This window comes from Trachypithecus francoisi, unplaced genomic scaffold (genome assembly GCF_009764315.1).
Source record: "Trachypithecus francoisi isolate TF-2019V2 unplaced genomic scaffold, Tfra_2.0 Lachesis_group6, whole genome shotgun sequence".
In the NCBI taxonomy this organism is placed as follows: Eukaryota; Metazoa; Chordata; class Mammalia; order Primates; family Cercopithecidae; genus Trachypithecus; species Trachypithecus francoisi.
The window spans coordinates 93,046,771-93,063,089 of NW_022681471.1; the positions used below are offsets into that span (position 1 = coordinate 93,046,771).

The following is a 16,319-nucleotide window of genomic DNA, read 5'->3' on the forward strand; positions in this document are numbered from 1 at the left end:
AAGCACTTTCTAGAAAAGAAGAAAGAGAATAAGGTTCTATCTAGACAAATGATCAAATTGAAACCAACTAAAAAAAAAAAATTCCAAAGTACTTTTTAACGCAAGACACAGAAATAAATAAAAGCTATTTCTGAGATCTTAAGGAAAGGAACTATCCAATTCTTTCAACTAGAGAAAACAAAATCTGGGCTGATGTGGTGGATCACGCCTGTAATCCAGCACTGTAGGAGGCCCAGGCAGGTGGATCGCCTGAGCTCAGGAGTTCAAGAGCAGCCTAGGCAACATGGTGAAACCCCATCTCTATTTAAAAATAAAAAATAAAGTAATAATACATTTTATAAAATTTCTTCCTAGAAAAAGTTGTCAGTTTAAAAAGAATTTATATCATGATATGGCAAAGGGTATTATGGTCAAGCTTGAGTTATTCACAGCCTGTACAGGTGCTCAATAAAGAATTCCTTCTACTTCCTAAAACCATTTATAACAAAACAATTTTTCTTGGAATACACACCTTTCAAATGAATAAGTATGCATCATTTTAAAAATTAACTAATAACTCAACTTTTCTATCTTCTTAAATTCATGGGTACTACTATTGCATGAAGTTGTTTCATGGCATCTTTCTTAAAAGTATTTCCAATAACACAAAATACGAGGTTTGGAATCAAATAATTTAAAATGAATTCTCTGCTGAATGGTAAGTGAATACTGGCAATGTATCCATTAGGATAACCAGCTTGGTAAGTTGTCCTTTACAATTACTGCTTTCTAGTACGTGTTTTAAGAAAATTTACTTTGGAAACCTACTTTTCACAGAAGTCATTCAGAACACCCCAGTAACCTTCAGGAACAACAAACCATTCACAGTCACCTGGGCCAATATTTATGTTAACTGAACAGAAGTTGTTATTTTCTTGATGACCTGAAATGTGAAAAGAAAAAAAATTGGAGCTCCAGTGGCGCAATCGGTTAGCACACGGTACTTATACAGAAAAAAATTAATCTTCACACTATAAGTTTATAGAAAAATGGATCTTTGGAAACAAAACCTTACAAATGCTCAACAGAGAACACTGTAGTAGTATTTAGTTCTTCATCACTGTAGCATTTTTGTGTCAACTCCTAACATACTCAGTAAGAGCTTCTATGATAGGCAGTATAATCATGGTTAAGAGATTAGGCTCTGGAGCCAGGCTCCTTGGCTTAGTCATTACATGAACCTGGGCAAGTTGGTAAACCATTCTGACTCAGTTTCCCTGTATGTAAGAACAGATAATAATAATCTCTATAAATTGTTGGGCTGTTTTGAAGATTGATAAACTAATGAATGCATAAAACAGTGCCTAATACAGATGCTCCTCGACTTACAGATGGGACTACATCCTGATAAACCCATAGTAAGCTGAAAAATACCTTAAGTTCAAAATGCATTTAATACTCTGATAAACCCACCATAAAGTCCAAAAGTGATAAGTTACACCATTTCAACTCAGGGACCATCTGTATACAGTAAACAATAAATATTAGCTATTATAGATATCATTACCATTTCTTTCCTTATGAACTAATCTCCAGGAACAGTGCTTACCCCATAACAAGGTACTCAAAATGTTTTTTGCCCAACATTTATATCAGTGTCCAATGATAAGAGTACAGAGCAGAATATAGTTCTTCCATCATTTATTCCAGAACTCTTTGCACTTTACCTGACTATGGATAAAATAGGACAGAACTGGCTTCTAATGGTCTGAGGATAACAATTATAACCAATAGTTCTAATCCTGGCTGTGTATTACAATCCTCTGGGGACCTCAGTTAAAAACCAACCCACCCACCCACATGCATGGATCTGAATCCTAGAGATTAATTAATTACATATTTTTTTAAAAGCTACCAGGTGTGGTGACTCAAGCCTATAATCCCAGCACTTTGGGAGGTCCAGAGGGAAGGATAACTTGAAGTCATTATGTGAACCTCAAATCAATTAGCCAGGCATGGTGGCATGCACTTGTAGTCCTAGCTACTTGGGAGGCTGAGGCAGGAGAATTACTTGAGCCCAGCAGTCAAACAAGATTACAGTGAGCTATGATCACATCACTGCACTCCAGCCTGGGTGACATACCAAGACCCTGTCTCTTAAAAAAAAAAAAAAAAAAAAAGAAAAAGAAAAAGAAACAAAGGACCAGGAGAATCAAATCAGCAGCCGGGATAGGGAACCACTGACCCATTTTACCCAGAAGCAAGCACAGCCCTATTTTCAAACAATTCTTAAGCACGACTCAGTAAGAATGTGAACAAAGAAGGAAGCAGTCTGATTTTCAAACCATGGCTGCATCAAGTAGCAAAGAGAAGCACCTGAGGGAGACCTGCAGCTCACAGTATATTGGTACAGTTGAACTGGTTATCAACAGTATCTCTTCTAACTGATATCAGTGCTGGGATTGTAGCAACTGTTAAATATTTTGAATATCACCCTGTGAAATTTCATGTTAATGCAAAGGAACACAAAGAAGATAGTACTTCAGTACTGGATAGAAAATTTAAGTCTAAAAACAATGTAATTCACTTTGCAAATGAAGAAAAAGACCTAAAGAAGAAATGTAACTTGTCAAAAGTGACAAGCCTAATTAGTGGCAAAGTCTAGACTAGTTATTAGAATGAGTCTAGTGATGTCTCCACATCATGAAGTTATTTTTAAACTGTGAGTTGTGATCCACTTGGAAAACTGCAACCTACACTTTATTTTTTAAATGAAACAGAATGGAATAGACTGGAAAACATACTGTTCGATAAAACTGCTGTTGTATACATACATGTGCATTCGGTTACATATAAAACATACTTTCTATTGTCACTTGGGCTAAAAGAAAAATTAAAAAACACTGCACCCCATCACTCTCTGCAACAGATGGGAATGACAACAGAGTCTTCAGGCCAAAAGAACTTATTTCCCAGTGGTGCTCCAATGACCCCTTTCCAGATTAAATTGTTATAATGTTTCTGGGCTATTACACTAAAAAAAGATAATGAAAAGGGGAAAAATCTCAATCTGAGCCCAGTTAAAAAGTCTAACATTATAACAGGAACAACTCGTTCAGTTTTATTCATTATAAATGACAAGATCCTGGCTGTCTTTGCATGTTTCATATTTTGATTTTGTTTTCAATTTTAACAAGGTATGTGAGTTCATACAAATTACCTGGTGTTCTGCTCCCTGGAACTTTCATATATAGTTGAACTGTGTTCATGCCCAGTATGGTATGACCAACATGGCTTAGAAGATTTCCTGCTGATACGACACGCACAAAAGCAGGAAGTTTAGTCAGCTCATGTAGCTGCAACTTCCACCTGCAATAAAATAACACATCGAAAGTGAAACTCTGCTACAAGTATCTGTGGAAGTTTACCATTTCTTCAAAACTCTTGGGTTCCAATCAGAAAAACAATTAGGTCTATAAATATTTTACTTTTCCATAGGAAAAAGCTTAAATTTTTAAATTTTTCCAAAGAATACTTCCCAACAAAAATAGGCATAAAAATTATTGACCAAGTAAATAAAAGAAAAAATACTAACAGTTGTACAATTATATTTTATAAATACATTTTCATGTAACTATTTCATATAATTAAAAATATAATTTTGTGATTACATAATTAGCATATAGTCAGAGTCTTGATGAAAAACTGTAGAAAAGTTTTAGGTAAAAAAAAAAATCTGGCAAGGTGCAGTGGCTCACAACTATAACCCCAACACTTTGGAAGGCTGAGGTGGGAGGATCCCTTGAGCTCGGGAGTTCAACACAAGCCTGGGCAACACAGTGAGACTCCATCTCTATTTTTGAAAAAAAAAAAAAAAAAAAAATTTTAAAATTTCAATTGTAAAATATAGCAGAAAAAGTTTAGCTAAATTCATGTCAACTTAAAAAAAGAAAAGAAAAGAAATGAAACAGAAGAGGAAATTGTAGAGAATTCCCAATCTAGCACAGGATAACTCTTTGCATCAGTTCACAGAAATATTACTACAAGGACTTACTTTTTGTCATCAGATAGGTCAATATTGGTCCCAAACTTTATGGTTTTAAAGGGTCCTTTCCTCCTCCTCCCAGAACTTAAAAAAGAGACACAGGATTAGAAACATGCCTTTTAAAAAGAAATACTAAGTGGACATTAAAAATGACTTACTTATCTGACGATGTAGATTCACTATCTGAGTGGTCTTTATGATGACTTCTTTTTTCATTTTCTTCCTATAGATTAAGCAAAAAGCATTCTAGTTTAGTGTTGTACAACTGGCAATCCTTTCCACCATACAACTGAAAAAAAAAATTCATATCTAGATTGAATAGTATTATTTGTGTTTTGAAACTAAGTTTCATGTTTTTAATATTTTGAGACAGGGTTTGACTCCTGTTGCCCAGGCTGGAGTGCAGTGGTGTGATCCTGGCTCATTGCAACCTCCTCCTCCTGGGCTCAAACGATTCTCCTGCCTCAGCCTCCTGAGTAGCTGGGACTATAGGTGCGCATGACCATGCCCAGCTAATTTTTGTATTTTTGGTAGAGACGGGGTTTTGCCATGTTGCCCAGGCTAATATCAAACTCCTGCGCTCAAGCTGTCTACCGGCCCCAGCCTCCCAAAGTGCTGGGATTACAGGCGTGAATCATCACGCCTGGCCTTGAAACTAAGTTTCTATAGGCCTCTTACACATGAAAATTTCTTCAAACACCACATTAAATAAATAAATACCCAAGAAAAGTCGAATCTCACCGGCATGGTATCCAACTTCCTCCACTAGCCACAACGTTTTATTACAGATTCTCATACTTGCCCCATTTTCAAGAGGAGAGAAAACTTGAGTAAAGCTGAAAGGCCTAGGACATCCCAATCTTGATTATAAATGATATAAGCTAGCAGAGGTGTGTGCATGTGTACACAACTATATATGTGTAAGAGTAGAAGGTAAGATACTTTTTATTCTTGATTATGAACAAACGAAAAGTTCTTCCAGGGGGTCTTTATTCCACAAAGAATTATACACAAATGACAAAATGTTTCTGACATTGGTAATTCAAGTGCTGGATAAATACAGGTATTTTTCAATGCAAATATTACTTTTATTTACAACTCCTGAGTCACGGACATGGTATCTGTTAACACTGTTTTATGATTTCTAAGTTAGCAGTACTTCTGACCTTTGGCTTCCATTCCTTTAAATGTATAGTGTCTGAACATTTGTCAAACTTTTCATATGTAATGGTCCATGTCTTAAAGCATACTAAAAAACCCCATGCTGGCCGGGTGCAGTGGCTCACGCCTGCAATCCCAGCACTTTGGGAAGCCGAGGTGGGCAGATCACCTGAGGTTGGGAGTTCGAAACCACCCTGACCAACATGGAGAAACACCGTCTCTACTAAAAATACAAAATTAGCTGCATGTGGTGGCACATGCCTGTAATCCCAGCTACTCGGGAGGCTGAGGCAGGAGAATTGCTTGAACCCGGTAGGCAGAGGTTGCAGTGAACCGAGATCACGCTATTGCACTCCAGTCGGGGCAACAAGAGCGAAACTTCGTCTCAAAAAAATAACAAAAAACCCCCATGCTTTCTTTGGTTATGGAACCCTCCCCATTTAAATAGACTGCCTCTTACTATCTTTGCTTTTCAACTCTTCCTCCAAATTTTCCTTTGATGATCTTTGACTCCTTCTTACTATTTACTCTATCCTGACTATAATATTAGCAGGTACTTGAAGTCTCTTGAAAGTTTGAACTACAGATTTATATGGACAACGAATTCACTGGAACTCAGTAAAGTCACGGGATAGTTTTTACTGGATGAATTTCTTTGTAGTATATAGGGAGCGGCAAGTGGGGAAGGAAGACAAATACACAATTTACAGGTAGAAATGCTATCTTGATTGAAAATCTGAGTTGGCAGAATTTTAAACAGAGACAACAAGCAAATCTAATGAATCACAAATTAAAGACTTTCAGCCACATACTATCAGTGGTAGGATATGTGAAGAACAAACAACTTAGTGCAGATAAGTATTTGAGTAATACATTTAATAAACTCATTTATTTGGATGTATTATGTTCACTTTGTAGGAGAATTCACAAAGTTCTCATTATAGTGCTAGAGGATTTTTGTAATGCTTCAGTGCTGAAAGGGCTATATGGGTCTTTTAATAATAATAATCCTCTGATTTTTATATTTTTGTTTTTTTAATTTCCTCCTTCAGTTTTCTCTTACAGCCTAGGATTGGTAAGAAGAACACTAATGTTTCCTGCAGGAGTTGTCTATGAGATAACACTAATCTGGCAGAAGAAAAAAAAGGGAAGACAAGACGGGATTTTGCAAGCATAAAATAAACCTGAGACTTAGTTTATCCTCTAAATTAGTGGTTCTCAATCAGGAGTGAATGTGCCCTTCAGGGGATATTTGACATATCTGGAGATATTTTTGAGAAGCCAGAGATGCTAATAAATACCCTGCAAGGTGCAAGACAGTCCCCCCACAATAAAGAATTATCCAGTCCAAAATGTCAATACTACGGAAGTTAAGAAACCCTGCTCTAAAAAAAGTATCCCAGAAATGAAGGAGATATTTCACTAGACAGTAATTCTATTTCCCCATGATGATATTTACTTCATGAACCCATGGGTTTGTTTAGACTTTACTAAAAGCAAACTGAGGGTGGGCGTGGTGGCTCACGCCTGTAATCCCAGCAGTTTGGGAGAGGCCGAGGTAGGCGAATCACTTGAGGTCAGGAGTTCTAGAGCAGCCTGGCCAACATGGTGAAACCCAGTTTCTACTGAAAATGCAAAAAAGTTAGCTGGGCGTGGTGGCACGTGCCTGTAATCCCAGCTACTCGGGAGTCTGAGGCAGGAGAATCGCTTGAATCTGGGAGGTAGAGGTTGCAGTGAGCCAAGATCGTGCCACTGTACTCTAGCCTGGGCGACAGAGGGAGACTCCGTCTCAAAATACATACATACATACATACATACATACATACATACCTACAAGAAAACTGGATAGCACTTACAAAGTATTTTATGTAACATAAAATGATGAGATGCATATAAAAGTAATGTGTCCTTTCAAAACTCCAAAGTAAAATCATCTTTAAAGTCCTAAAATAATCTTTAGGATACAAATACTTACTCTCAATGATTCCTGGAATGAGGAGGCCTGGTACTGTGCATATTTAGCAATTGTAGTATGAGATCTATTACTTTCACAATGCCAGATTTTCTTTGTTCCAGTGGGATCCCAGTTTTCATCTGCTGGCTGCAACAACTGTGTCCTCACTTCTACCATATGTTCATTGTTAGCTTCCACCAAAGTTTTAGTAGAGAAAAGTCCCAGGTCTTCATGAATACATAAATGTAGTTAAAAAATGAAAATTATATTGGGATAATATTTTAAGTGCTTGTATTTTTTTTAAAGGAAGAAGGTAAAGCATTTTATGGTACTGTATCCAGTTCCCATAAAAAACTAGGGCCTCTGCACAACCTGAGCTACGTGCCAAGTTTGCAGAACCATTAGCTGAAGCCTTGAATATAACTGCTATGTTATCCCATCCGAGAAAGAATTAAGTGTGCAAGGACTGAAATTTCATTTATTTATTTAATTTCTGCAGATGCCAGGAAATACTTATGGGACTACAGTATTTATTAGCAGCATCAAATTTCACCTACATTTTATAATCAATTTTTTTCTATTAACCTAAATCACAATTATGTAAATGGACCCAAATAATAGCTAAATTTAAAAACCACCACAGAATGCCAGTAACCAGTGTCACCAACAATATATTCACATCACGGATTAAAGAAGTGATATACACACATACTCTCTCTCATTCTTAGTACTAAAAAAAATTAAAATACAAAAAAAGAAAAAAAAAGTTTCTGCCAGTGCTTGAAAAGCTAAAAGATAGCGAAAGAAATAGACAAACTTTTTCCTTTTTTTATTTAAGGCTTACCTAACTTAAGAGCTCCAGCAAGGCCACGTATTACTGTAACAGGGTTGTTCGGATTTGTACAAAATTGATGTAATGGAGGAAAGAAAGCATCACGTTTATTTTCCAACTGTAAAATTAAAATATGTGGTTAGATCTCAGGAAAACAGAGCTTTTATTTAAATATTATGCTCCAAATTAATATTATTTTTCACAATTTAAATAATGCATTTTATGGGGTGCTATTTCTATTTGACAGTATGTTATCACTATGACTTTTGATTCTAGTTTTAATTAGATAGTAACCACATACATTTCTCTGTCCATTTTATCATGACAAAACTATGTAGGAGAAATGAAACTGAAATTAAACTTCAAAATCAAAGTGTTTCAATATTATTCAGTCTTAAAATGAAAAGACAATCCTGATACATGCTGCAACATGGATGAACCTTGAGGACATTATGTTAAGTGAAATAAGCCAGTCACAAAAAGACAAATATTGTATGGTTCCACTTACATGAGGTATCTAGAATAGTCAGATTTATAGAAACAGAAAGTAGAATGGTAGTTGCCAGGGGCTTGGAGGAGGGAGAAATGGGGAGTTGTTCAGTGTGTAGTTCCAGTTTGTCAAGATGAGAAAGTTCTGGAGATTGGTTGGACAACAATGTGAATATGCTTAACAGTACTGAACTGCACACTCAGAAATGGGTAAGATGGTAAATTTTATGCTATGTGTTTTTTAAAAATCACAATAAAAGAGAGGAAAAGAAGAAGAAAAAATTGTGCCTAAACAAATATTATCAAAGAAAGCAGACTGAAGAGGACCCATGAAAGATAAAAACTTAATTTTGCATTTTTTTTTTCTCCTCAGAGCTCACGTTACAAGTTTTTTTTACATGTCTATCCCAGTGCTTCCCTTACATAGTAAGGGATAAACAACGACTGGTTGGAGGAAGAATTAATATGATAATATTTGGCCTCTAGAGGGCAAAGGGGTTAAATCTATAAAACAAACTCCAGTACCATTTTACAGATGCAAGATCACTATACACATACTACCCTAACTTTATACTTACAAAAAATTTTGATTTGGGATAGAAGCAGGAAAATGAAAGGAAATAGGGTAGGAAGATCTATTTGGAAGAAACAGAAATAGGAATTGCTTTGACTGAACTCTTAACAACTTCGTATATCAGATTCCTATATTTCTGTAAAGTAAAACTAGTATCTACTTTTAAATAGCCTATTAAGTTTTTTAGTGACATATATCTACTATCACACTTACGTTCTCACTTATTTTGAAGGTAATATCTTTTTTGGGGGGCAGATGTATAAAACGGAATGAATTTAAGGTCCACATAACTAAGTAGAATGCAGATTTAAAACCCAGTTTACCCAAAAAACGTTACACTTTTAGGTAGCTTTTTCCTAATACTGCTCAAAATTAGAGCAATAAAAAATATTTCTCATGATTCTAATATCACAGTTAATAGCTGAGAAGGTCTTTTAAAAGTGTTATTACAAAATCTTTTTGAATATATCTTCCCCCCCAAAAAAATACTTAATCTGCTGCCAATAACTGTAATGTTTCCTAAAGGGCATCCATATAAATTTAAAGAAAGATTTTATGAAAGACAGGTAGTTGCAAACACTGTTTTATTTCCAGTCAGTCAATTCAGACTCACGTAAATACTAGGTGTAGGTGGATTCAACTTGTCCTTTGGCAAGGGAGGGTATGGTGAAGATGGTGGTCTTGGAGGTGGACATTTATCCAACAAAATGCTACTGTTAGATAAGCCATTTTTACCTAGATTCCTTAAAAAAAAAAAAAAAAAGAAGAAGAAGAAGGGATAAATAAATCAGTTGTACGTTTATTTGGAAAACAGAAAAAAAAAAAAGAATCCTGAATTAAGTCCTAATTAAATTACTAGGCATTTGCACAAGTCCATGAGATGTGGGATGTAGATCCATCAGGAAAAACACTAAGAACGATTGTTAATTTCAGCAAAGACTTGATGCCTATATATCCTCCACTGAAGGAAAATAAAAGATATCACAACATATAAATTATTGATGACATTCCTTATTTTGTTCGTAATTTTCCAATTTATTTTCTTCACCTAAACAACAAACATGAGCTACAATTTCCTCTCTACCATCACATTCTTTTCCATCAATGTTAAAATATTAACTTGACCAAAAAAGTTCTAGATAATAGCAAAAAACAGAATGTCTCTTTTCCTATGTCTCATCTTAGCAATCATAATCAGAGTATCTTTGTAACAACTCTCAAACCTGAGATTTTTTTCCTTTTACTCAAATCAGAAAAAATTTCCTGTGCAACTCCTTGACTAATAAAATTCAGCAAGATGCCAATCTAGTAACTTATACAGCAAATTACAGTATTTATTTTTAAACAAGGGATATAATTGCTATCCACTCTCTGACATTGTATATAATTATTACTTACTGGTATTTAGGTTGATGAAGGTATCACTCTGTTAAAATTATAAATTCTTAAGATAGGGTAGAATTCCCTAACAATAATAATTCTTTTAGTGCAAGCAAGAAAGACATTTCCAACGTTTCTACCAAACTTAGAAAATCAACAAGAAATAATTTGAGCTTTCAAACCACTCCAGGTTAACTAACTTTCGTCACCGAATTATTACAAATTCGAAAGCAATAAATGCATTAAAATATCAAGTACTCTTAACATATTAAATTCAGATAATAATTTGAAATTTTCAATTATACTGGGAAGTCAAAAAACTCAGTAACTTTACTTAAGAAGGAATTAGCTACTTTCATCACAAATTGCAGAATAAAACAGGTTGAATTTATTTTCCTTATCTTGCTACACTGAACAAAGTGTTACCAATTAGCCTGTTTTGGTTGGTACTAATGAAAACTAGGCCTTAAACTTTCACTGCCATAGATTTTTAAGATGTTATACTAAATAGCACCATAGGTGTTACTTTCTTATTTTTTTCAACTACAACTCCAAGTAAAAACAGAAAAAAGTTCATGGCAGGCCTCAAAGGAATGATTTACGTTTAAAATAATTGACTTTTAAATGAAAATACATGAAAATATTATTAAACTGAAATTTTACGTTCAGCTAACAATTAAGGTTAAAGGTTGAATAAATTTTCTGTCCAAAACTAGTTTTCAATCTCTCTCCACAAAGCACATGTGCCTTGTACATTTAAAGACAGATATACACTTAAGCCTTTAGATTTGGGTATAAAATGCTACCAATTTACGAACTCCATCAAATTTTTGCTTTTAACATGTAGAGAATTTTTGGTGAGACTGGGAAAGAAACAATTCAAGTATTATTATTAAACCAATGCAAGATAAAACAGTTACAATATCTACATAAATAATAGTTTTCATGCTGAATTGTATATCTGCCACTCTATCGAATATAAGCAAAATATGACTCAGAATACAGAAAATCTGTCTTTTAGGAAAGGAGATGGATATACTACTGTATAGTAAATGGTTACTATTTTGAAGAAATTGAAATATATGAACCATGTATTAAAACTGTGCTATAAAAGAGCGTCTCAAACTAATTAAATGTGGCACCAAAATGTAAGCTTCTACAACATACTGGACACTGAGAGACAAGACTAGAAAACAAGGTTTGACAGATTAGTAGAATTCTGTCTCTACCATTTCTATAGCTCCCTAACAATTAAAAAAGAGAAACGAGAAAGTAAAACAATGGAAAATGTTGTTGCCAATATTTTAAAATAGAAAAGAAAAAGGCGGGGCATGACTAGTACTTTCAGGGAGCTGATAATTCAATCAATTGAATGTTGCAATTACAATTTTAGACATGCAAGAAGAAAAAGTATTATAACTGCCTTTTAATGTATACTACTGACCACCGCAACATTAAGATAAACTAAACAAGAATCAGATTAAAAAATAACCAGCACTTTAAAAACGAACTACATATATGGAAATAAAGGGGTACCCAATAGTGCATACAAGTCATACCTAGAAGTTTCTTATTGTGTTTGAAACGCTGACTACCTGCCTATTAAGCTCAAGTTTCAAACACAAAGGAATTTCCCTGAAGGAACTGATGACATATATAGTGCTCTGCATAGCAAATATAAGCTATTTCCACTTAAAATATATTGACCAATCCCAATGCAAAGGGCAGGGCTGTGGATAACAGGAATAGACTTTATCTTCTGAATGTGTAAATGTCCAACACTGTTTAGAACACCTGAAGCCAAGTAATAAAAATTCCATATAAAAATCCAAAGTGGTGAAAGGAGTTGAAGAAAGAAGCAGATTTTGGACCAAAACAGCATGGTACTGGTACCAAAACAGAGATATAGACCAATGGAACAGAACAGAGTCCTCAGAAATAATACCACACATCTACAACCATCTGATCTTTGACAAACCTGACAAAAACAAGAAATGGGGAAAGGATTCCCTATTTAATAAATGGTGCTGGGAAAACTGGCCAGTCATATGTAGAAAGCTGAAACTGGATCCCTTCCTTACACCTTATACAAAAATCAATTCAAGATGGATTAAAGACTTAAATGTTAGACCTAATACCATAAAAACCCTAGAAGAAAACCTAGGCAATACCATTCAGGAAATAGGCATGGGCAAGGACTTCATGACTAAAACACCAAAAGCAATGGCAACAAAAGCCAAAATAGACAATGGGATCTAATTAAACTAAAGAGCTTCTGCACAGCAAAAGAAACTACCATCAGAGTGAACAGGCAACTTACAGAATGGGAGAAAATTTTTGCAATCTACCCATTCTGACAAAGGGCTAATATCCAGAATCTACAAAGAACTTAAACAAATTTACAAGAAAAAAACAACCCTATCAAAAAGTGGGCAAAGGATATAAACAGACACTTCTCAAAAGAAGACATTTATGCAGCCAACAGACACATGAAAAAATGCTCATCATCACAGGTCATCAGAGAAATGCAAATCAAAACCACAATGAGATACCATCTCACACCGGTTAGAATGGCGATCATTAAAAAGTCAGGAAACAACAGATGCTAGAGAGGATGTGGAGGAATAGGAACACTTCTACACTGTTGGTGGAAGTATAAACTAGCTCAACCCTTGTGGAAGACAGTGTGGCAATTCCTCAAGGATCTAGAGCTAGAAGTACCATTTGACACAGTGATCTCATTACTGGGTATATACCCAAAGGATTATAAATCATGCTATTATAAAGACACACACACACGTATGCTTATTGCAGCACTATTCACAATAGCAAGACTTGGAACCAACCCAAATGTCCATCAATGATGGACTGGATTAAGAAAATGTGGCACATATACACCATGGAATACTATGCAGCCATAAAAAAGGATAAGTTCATATCCTTTGCAAGGACGTGGATGAAGCTGGAAACCATCATTCTGAGCAAACTATCACAAGTACAGAAAATCAAATACCACATGTTCTCACTCATAGGTGGGAACCGAACAATGAGAACACTTGGACACAGGGTGGGGAACACCACACATTGGAGCCTGTTGTGGGGTGGGGGGCGGGGGGAGGGAAAGCACTGGGAGAAATACCTAATGCAAATGACAGGTTGATGGGTGCAGCAAACCAACACGGCACATGTATACCTATGTAATGAGCCTGCACGGTGTGCACATGTACCCTAGAACTTAAAGTATAATAATAATAAATAATAATAATAATAATAATAAGCAGATTTTGCAATGGATTTAGAGCTTATCCCATCTTAAATCCTTTTCTCTCAGTTTTTAAAATCTCTCTGAGAAAAGTCAGAGTAGGGGATATTAATTGTTGCCCAATCATTTAAAATATTGGCTTAAACTTATCAAATTTACTCATATCATTTGGTAGGTAGAGAAATGGTGAAAATGTGCTCTGTGATAAACCCATCTACACTTTAGTTATCCTTTGTTAGGAAGCTCCTAGACCAGAGACGTCAAGTCTCTTGTACCTGTGTTATTTTCCCCTTGAGTTCTGGACTCCTGCCCAGCACAGGCCACCATCAAGAGAACACAGAAATGGCAAACAACATGACACCTATCATTTGCCATCTTACCTTTTTCTCTATGCCTCAAAAGATTTTTATCTCCAACTTATCAGAGCACTTTTTTGTCTCTTCAGTAATTGAGTCCTGGATTTACCGGAATAACCCAGTAACCTCAGGGATCTACAGTGTTTTGATGAATCTAGCTGTTTACAAGATTATATATATATAAAATTAAGTCTCCATAATAAGGCAAAATTGCCTTTTCAAGTTAAAAGCTGAAAATAAAACTTAAAAAAGTACTTAAATACCCTGAAATAAATGTTCGTATATGCCTGGAAAATGAGATGGAAGATTATAATCTTTAATACATTAAGAAACACAATCGGCTGGGCGCAGTGGCTCACGCCTGTAATCCCTGCACTTTGAGGCAGGTGGATCACGAGGTCAGGAGATGAAGACCACGGCTAACACGGTGAAACCCCGTCTCTACTAAAAAAATTCAAAAAAATTAGCTGGGTGTGGTGGCACACGCCTGTAGTCCCAGCTACTTGGGAGGATGAGGGAGGAGAATGGCATGAAACCGGGAGGAGGAGCTTGCAGTGAGCCGAGATTGTACCACTGCACTCCAGCCTGGGTGACAGAGAAAAAAAAAAAGAAACACAATCAACTAAGTACCTATAGCATAAAGCTTTATTAATACAAAACTTATGAAAACTGCTATTATACACAGTTTGTAACTTGGGGAACAGAACATAGCTCCGTGGAACTCTTTCTGACAATATTCCTCCTTAGGTCCCATACAGTTCATGATGTTAGTTTTGAACCTCCAAATCTTCCCCATTTTCTAGCAACTGTCTTGAATCTACAGAGAGTGGATGAGAGAGAAAGGCCCTGCTCCAGCAGTGAGAGCAGCAGTACCTAGGAAACAGGACAGAGGCCCCAGCAGATGAGTGAGGAGCAGGTAGAAGACAGTCAAACTGGCAGTGAATCAAGGCACTGTGTCTAAGGAGAGCCAAGTGTAGCATTTAATCTCAACACTCCCTCTTTTGTGTAGGCCCAGAGTTGAAGTGAATGATAGTGTAACTTCTAAAAAACACTAATATAAAAACATAATATAAAAATTTCTAAAGGAACAAATTTTAGGAACTCAAGAACCTCACTACATGCTTTAGAATAATTTCATTTAGAGATCATCCAATGCACTTTTAAGTTACTGACATTAAAAAATCGTGTAACACAGTTAAGATTAATTACAGTAATCACCATGTTGTAGGTCACTAAGGAAAATGCTGCCAACAATGTGGACCCAATAAAGAAAAAAATATATATAAAAAAGGATGTAATTTCTGCTCTAGTCTATGTCAGAATAACAGCTAAATAGTTAAAATTTGACAGGAAATAATGAAATAGAAACTAACAGAAATAGAAACTAATGGAAAATAAAACACAGACCAGCTGGGTGTGGTGGCTCACACCTGTAATCCCAGCAACTCTGGGAGGCAGAGGCAGGTGGAACACCTGAGGTCAGGAGTTCGAGACCAGCCTGACCAACATGGAGAAACCCCGTCTCTACTAAAAAATACAAAATTAGCCAGGTGTCATGGTGCATGCCTATAATCCGACCCAGTTACTCAGGAGGTTAAGGCCGGAGAATCGCTTGAACCTGGGAGGCAGAGGGTGCGGTAAGTCGAAATCGCGCCACTGCACTCCAGCCTGGGCAACAAGAACGCAACCCTGTCTTAAAAAAAAAAAAGGGGGGGGAAGAAAAGAAAACACAGACCAAAAGGTATTTTAAATGCTCGAACTCTTTAAATAAAAATAACTATAGTGTAATTTACAGTAAAGTTCTAGTGTCACAATTAAAGTGATAAATTTAAATTAATTAATTGAAATTTTTTCCCCATACTCCACTGCTCCTACCCCATATCCCTCCCAAGCAGCAAACTTACATACAAATAATAAAATTTAATTTCACCTCAATCACTTGTCAGTGACAAACATTTAACGGTAGACCCAGGATACCTTCTAATAAAATAATCTGAACAACAGAAAAGATAATCACACTTTTAGATAACAATAAATAAGGCATATAAGCACTAGCACCTGCAGGAAGAGGTTTATATGGCTATAAATAAGAATTGCTTTGAACTTTAAAATGTAAAAGCTATATTAAATGGTCAATGCAGCCAAACTAGAGCTAATGTTTATATTTTCTATTTATAGAATGGTTATTTTCTATATATCATGACAATCTAGAACCAAAAAAAGATCTTTTTAAAATCTACTATATGTCTGCTCAAATTTAAAATTTAATGTATCAGAAAATATTACA

At 35.6% G+C, this 16,319-nt stretch overlaps 1 protein-coding gene across 17 annotated transcripts in view; it reads right to left on the reverse strand.

Moving 5' to 3' along the window:
• The window catches only part of KDM6A (lysine demethylase 6A), a 236,129-nt gene that overhangs the window by 25,288 nt on the left and 194,522 nt on the right, over nucleotides 1–16,319 (reverse strand). For all 17 annotated transcript variants that reach the window (XM_033201802.1, XM_033201801.1, XM_033201800.1 and 14 more), the window contains 7 exons: nucleotides 9,648–9,777; nucleotides 7,984–8,089; nucleotides 7,161–7,366; nucleotides 4,183–4,247; nucleotides 4,034–4,108; nucleotides 3,200–3,348; nucleotides 808–922 (listed from right to left, as the gene is read on the reverse strand). In XM_033201802.1, coding sequence (XP_033057693.1) covers nucleotides 808–922; nucleotides 3,200–3,348; nucleotides 4,034–4,108; nucleotides 4,183–4,247; nucleotides 7,161–7,366; nucleotides 7,984–8,089; nucleotides 9,648–9,777 — 846 coding nt within the window. The remainder of the gene's footprint in view (nucleotides 1–807; nucleotides 923–3,199; nucleotides 3,349–4,033; nucleotides 4,109–4,182; nucleotides 4,248–7,160; nucleotides 7,367–7,983; nucleotides 8,090–9,647; nucleotides 9,778–16,319) is intronic.